Here is a 6,904-nt window from a genome sequence, read left to right as displayed (position 1 = left end):
AAAAAAAGTCACAGTGCCAATTGTTGCGGTCTTCGTCGTGCGAATTTGTTCCACTTTTGCACCATATAATTTACCATTAGCTTCATTAATAGCCATAAATTAATCTGTCGCCAAAATGTACTGGATTCACTGTAGGCCTATTTCAAGAAATTGATTTAAACGGACCCCATTCCCCATGTCAAAAGAAACCTACGCCATCATTAATGTTGCCAAAAAGTGCCGGATTCACTATTAATATGCCTACTTCCAAGAAATGTTTTTCATCTCTATCCCCATGTCAAAAAGAAATCTACGGCGCCATTGTTGAGATATATTTATAATCTCCGAGATGATACCGATGAATCGATCAGTTCCTCTTCAAAGTATCGATTATCGGCAAGTTCCTCTTTAATAGTATAAAATATTAACATAATATATAGATTATGATGCATATAACTTTTGTACATGTAATAAATAGAGAGCTTGCGATTTCCATGGAAAACGTACGTATCATACGACCGTGATCATGATGATCATTCATCATTCACATGAGAGTGATTTTGAATATATGAACGGGCGCATGATGGATACGTTTGAAAATCAGTCGAAATTTCTCTAATAATTTATTATGTTTTTTGGCAAATTTATTAAAGGGACTAAGGACACGGTTTTTGACCCGTGACACGGTAGACTGCTTTTATTTTAACTATCCCTGTCAATTCTACCGGTCTATCTCAAAATCAATGTACCTATTCAAGGGAATTAATCAAGGAGTCTCGGTTTTGGTTGGAAGTACTATTTTATGATAGCCTGGCCGACATGGACATGATGGACCAAGCAAAAGTTTTAGAATTACTGGAGAGCAGAGAAGTCAATCTGGTACGTTTTGAGTTGTCTGATATGCACGGTGTACCTCGCTGCAAAACAATACCAACATCACTGTTCAAGAAGAAGGCAAGCGAAGGACTCAATTTTGGGCTTGGATTTATGAATAAAGACCCCGGGTACAATATTGTACATGGATCAAAAGGTAAGAACAACTTTCCAAGCCTAAGACCCAGAACTGCCAATGCAAAAAAGGGGCAATGTCAGATGTGGTGCTCTTCAGTTATGTCATTTCTATGAATCATTTTCACTGCGTCGGAACCCTTACTGTAGGCCTACTCACACTACACTCATACGAAGATTAAGTCAATTTACATAAATTAGTCGTAAAAGTTCTGTTGGTGATTCAAGTGTTTTGCATGCTGAGTTGAGTTTTTGTTCTGATGCACGGTGAACTTTGTATAATTATGTTGTATATGACCGGTCGACTGCATATCCGTCTTTACACGCTTTTCAATACGGAATAAATGCTACCCTCTCGTGACATCATCCAAGCAGCAAAGTTAATTTCCCATTGAAAAGCGTGTAAAGACGGATATGCAGTTTACCGCCGGGGTTTACCGTTCTGATATTATGTTCTATAACTGCGGCGTAGATAGCGGTCGGGAGACATGTGCCCTGGGCGCTTTATATTGGGGAGCTGCGCCGAAATGGCGATGGTTAAAAAAAGGTTCTCGAAAAGTAGAACTCCCCATGAAAAAATAGGCGTTATTTATTGCAATGTATCAATTGGGAAGCAGTTGGTGCACTGTGTAGGTCTACGGTATACCGGTAGCGCCGCGCCGGTAATAATAATATTCGCATCAACATATCGCTATCTCTAAATTGCGTTAATTTTTGTTGAAGTTTTGGGCGCCCCCCCCCCCCCCCCATACACACACACTTTTTAGATTCTTGAGCACCCTGGAAAAAATGGGGTCAACAATTAGTCATTTCCATTTGGGCGCCATAACCCCTAACTTAATATGTTTCTTTTTCCAGATACTTTGTTTTATTCAGCGAACGATTTCTCCGAGATGCTATGTCCGATTTTGAACCCAATACACAAATTTATTGGTCAAGCTATGAGTTTTAAAATATTGGACGAGACGTAGAATTTTGTATTGGGTGAAAACACGTGATTTTTGGTCAAAAATGTGATTTTTGCATAATGCAGTCTAGGCTTCTCCGTAGTCCACTTGCTCATTGTGCATACTCTGGCTATTGAATAAAAGCTTAAAACTCTGAATTAATTAATTTGTGCACAATTGATAGATTTTCACATCTGATCTTTTTAGTCACCGTATACTCCCTCTGTTTGTTGGCTTCCCAACTCGGGCTCGAATAACCTGGTAGATTCTAAAATTAGAATGGTTCAGTATTGAAGTGCCATTATAATTATGCCATTATAATATGTTGCATTTAATAATATATGCCTACGTAGAGTTTACTGTTATTGCACTAATATAATTATAATAAACTTTTTCATAACCATTTATTAGTATTTTGATGTCATAGATATAAGTATTATTTCGAGTTCAACTGAATGCGTTCATCATGATTAATAACATATTTTCATTTATCAAAAATCGACTATGGCATAGTCTAAATGCAGTCATGTCTACAGTAGAATTCACCACGACCTTTGCAGGACTTAAACCTCATTAAAAGCTATTAAACCAAGATAACACTCATTGAAAACAGCTCAACTATGTTAAATCAGATCTTCTCTGGTTAAATCCACACTACACATGTTTCTGTTTTACCTGTGCGGTATTGCAATGAGGTATAGTTTCAGTTGGGTAACCAATTATATAGCAAACGCAAGGGTGCAATACTCTGTGGGCCTTTGTTTACGAAATGAGACAATAGTCTGTTTATTGTTAACCAGCATTCTTGAAAATGAGAAACATAATGGTTGTAGACTTAACACGGTTTGGAAATAATTTCTTCATATTTTTTGGTGTTATCTGTCGTTTACATATCCTTCCTAAAACATATTTCCAAACACCTAAATTATATAGCTAAAAATATAAGACATGTTACAAAACTATATTTTCTAGATTATCAGAGAGAACTTTAAATATTGGCCGGTTATTTTTCACACAGTGACGTTAACTAGGCAATGTCCTATTACCTATAACATACATTAAAACACCAAAGTGCGAACAAACAAAAAACAAAAACAAAAACAAAAAACCAAGAAAAAAAAACCAAACAAAAAAAACCCTTTAAAGTTAATTTAAATGAGAATCTAGCCTTCTAAATAAATCTATTTTACAAAGATTGTAATCATATCAAATTGTAGGCACATGTGTTCTTTTTATGCAAATTTGGAGTTTTTATGCGTTTATACATTCTATTTCTAAGTAACCTTTTTAAACATAGGGCCTACCGTTACCGTGACATTAAAGCTATATTATAATATTTGCTGAGGAGAACGCCCTCAAAAATATTTTAAATTCTGGTTTTTACACAATTGTAATGTACTTTAGTCAATAAATATACTCTGCAAAAATCAGGACTTTAGGTGCTGTAGTTTTGTCAAAATCCGAGATTTTGAATAAAACGATGGACCACGACACCGGCGTTTTATTATTACGATGGAAATATTAGTCGAACACGTATGCACAGTACGTACACGGCGTGCGGGATACACATACACACACCCCGAGGATCGTACCGTATTACAACCGCGGGAGTAACATGGGCGCTGGTAGTAAATTCCAATTTTCTATGCTTTACCTCAGTTGTTCGGCTCAAAATTAAAAGGGGATATATCTGACAGTAAAAGCTAATATGTTATGGAAAATAAATACTAATCTATTTTTACAGAAATGTTATAATATGGCTTTAGTGAACCAGGTGTGAGGTGTGTGCTATCGAGCTGTAGCTAAGTAAAAATAACGACCAATTCGGTTAAATCATGGAAGAAGCCTACGTGTACTTCCATGATTAAATGGATTTACATTTCAAATGAAACCATGGAAGTACAGTACTTCCATAATGAAACCTACCCTTCTAAATAACACCAAACAATTTCTTTTCTCATTAACATTTAAAAAAATTCTATAAAACATATTACCGTTAATTTGATATATTCATTAACTATATGTGTGTACTTTCATCGAGCTGTAGCTAGACCCAGAAAATGACATTAAAACAGAGTCATATGCACCTTCAAAATCTATATAATTTATGTATCTGTTGTCCTGACGATGATATTACGCCAATATCTGAAAATATTTTAGTTTAATTTTGCTTTCTAGATAATAATTATGTTATGACATTTTCAAATTAAAGTTCAAGTTTTTAGAAGTTCAAGAATTAAAATACAAGTTGTGGTGTACCCCAGGGGTAAATTCTTGGACCCCTATTATTTATATTACATATAAATGATACATCTAGGATATTCCAATTAATTCTAACGTAACAAGAAAATGACAGGAAATGTTAAAAGTGCCCTTGTCCAAGAGCCCCCGAAGCTCTTGCTACGCCCTTGAATCAAATTAAGGGGGATGGGGGTAAAGTGAATTTCAGGGGGATTCAGCAAAAAGGGGAACTTTTCGTATACAAATGCCGCTTTGTTGTTGTTGATGATGATGACATTTGACAGAATTTACCTCAAGAATCATGTCCTTGCTTTTATATTATTACAGAGTACTTGGAAAAGAGAAATTTTGGCGACTGCGTGTGTTTTCCTGAATACAACACATTCACTCTTCTACCTTGGTGCGGAAATACTACAGGTCGTGTACTCCTAGAACCCAGGCTGGATGGCATACCAATAGCGGCATATCCTCGCAATATTGCAAAAAGACAGCTCGATCGTCTCAAAAATCTCGGATATTCTCTCCTATCTGCTCATGAACACGAGTTTTATTTGGTCGATAAAGAAACGAGAAAACCTATTTACGATATTGGCAATCTTCGCGCAACCAGCAACAACTTTCAACTCGGGAAATTTTATAATGAAATCGCGAAACAACTACCTAAGGTAGGCGTAGAAATAGAGACTTTAGAAACCGGCTGCGGAGCAGGGCAGTTACAAGTCACCTACAGACCTGCTTTTGGAATACGCGCCCCTGATAATGCGCACACATATAAAATTAGCATAAAAGAGATAGCATACCAGCAAGGTTATATGGCGACATTTATGACCAAACCTTTCTTTGATGACGAATCTAACGGAGCTCATTTTTGTCATTCGTTATGGGATGTCACAGAAACAATCCCGCTGACGCATGATCCAGACGATCCAACTGGACTTTCACAAGTTGCCCAGCATTGGATGGCGGGAATTTTAAAACACGCTCCCGGACTTGCTTTATTGCTAACACCAACTGTCAATTGCTTTAGGCGTTATGATTTTACCACACCCGTGAATGCTACGTGGGGGGTAGATAATCGTTCTTGCTATCTACGCGTTAAGCTTAGAGATGATGCCAAGAATGCATACATGGAAAATCGAGCCAGCTCCAGTGCGAGTAATCCGTACTTAACATTAGCTGCTACTGTTGCAGCTGGCATAGATGGTATCCAACATAAATTAGCTCTTCCAAAAGGAGTAAGTGGAAGCGCTTACAACAACATGAATCTACCACTGGGAACTTCGATGATACCCCATAACATGAAAGATGCGTTGAAGGCATTTTTGGATGACGAAGTCATATGTAAGTCGATGGGAGAGGACTTTGTAAAACTCTTCACGGCAGCCAAGATGCATGAAATGGAACTAGAGGAAAAGGCAAACCGGGAGGCAAAGGTCAATGGGGATGGGGACAGTGACTGGGAGCACATATTATATTTTGAAAGTATGTAATGCAGGGAAGGGACGTGGTTTCGTATTAATTTTCTCTCAAATTAAACAACAACAGCTAATAAAATAAATATTGCAAACTGCAAATAGGATGGAGCCGGTGTTTTAACAAAAAAAAAAAAAAAAAAAGCACAGAAATACGACGGAGTAGGTGTTTTAACAAAAAGTACAGCTATGAAAATAACTAAATACGTACATATAGTCTATTTATATAAACTTTGAATATATGAAATAATAATTATTGTAAGAAATACATATCGATGACGTCCTTTAAACGAAAGTTCCGTTTCTCGGCCGACCCCCTCCCTCTCTGCCAGACACCGTAATCCTGAAATGTTGATAAGTTGCCGGGATCGCGGGACTTTACTTTACAAGGAATCACTGTAACAAGGAATTAAACTAATGGGCATAATAGGTTACCCCTATAATGAAGTACTGTTGTGGAGGGTAAATAAAAAAACCCTTAAAAGGGAGTGCTCAGGCATGATTAGAAAACATGGTTGTACAATGTAGGTCGGTGATAATTCATGTAGGCCTACTAATAAACTTCTTGTTTTAAAAAAGTGTACCATAGCTTTAATGTTATTCTATATATTTATACTATGATCAGCTCTTAATAGGCGGGAATTATTCGTTTTTTGTTACTGCGCAAGTCAGTAAAGTTCCAAATTACGCCGCGCGTAAATTCACAAAAGCATGTGTCATTCACGCAATATGCAAAGCGCAGTTCGCGTAGGTGTGTGTGTATGCCATTCTACATGTATATCAATCCACAATGTTATGAGTCCCGCCTATTATGAGCTGATCAGAGTGTAACACAACATACATGAAGTAAGAAACAGGTTTCGATGGTGTACGTAGGTCTATTTTGTGTATATGTAGGCCCCCACCCCATATTGGATTTTTTTAAACACTTCAACATGTACATGTAATATATACAAATGGTAATGAAAAGTAAACCCAAAGTTATACTAAAGTAATTTACAAACATCAATTCAACACAATTTGAAAGGGGCATTCCGTGATCCACACTTTGTACAGAAATATTCAGATTTTTATCATTTTTATACCACTGGAAAACTCTGGCAGAACTGTTTCTGTATAAAATAATTCTTGCCGATTAATTCGTTTAGCAAGCATATCGTCAAACTTGTTCGCCAAATTACAACACAGCAAGTGGCATATGGGGCATAAGTACACATAGAGGCTGTATCAAAATGATACCAGTACTCATCAATTTTG

General features: G+C 36.8%; 1 protein-coding gene across 1 annotated transcript; it reads left to right on the top strand.

Annotated features, from left to right (window-relative positions):
* Positions 1-553: 553 nt before the first annotated feature.
* On the top strand, positions 554-5,851 carry LOC140142079 (lengsin-like). The gene is made up of 2 exons (XM_072164029.1): positions 554-1,009; positions 4,503-5,851. The coding sequence occupies exons 1-2, from the start codon at positions 799-801 to the stop codon at positions 5,663-5,665; spliced, it is 1,374 nt and encodes a 457-aa protein (XP_072020130.1). The 5' UTR covers positions 554-798; the 3' UTR covers positions 5,666-5,851.
* Positions 5,852-6,904: the final 1,053 nt, after the last annotated feature.

The sequence above is a fragment of the Amphiura filiformis genome, chromosome 20, assembly GCF_039555335.1.
Source record: "Amphiura filiformis chromosome 20, Afil_fr2py, whole genome shotgun sequence".
NCBI classification, from domain to species: Eukaryota; Metazoa; Echinodermata; class Ophiuroidea; order Amphilepidida; family Amphiuridae; genus Amphiura; species Amphiura filiformis.
Note: the sequence above shows the minus strand (reverse complement) of the source record. Positions and strands in the feature narration are given on the sequence as shown.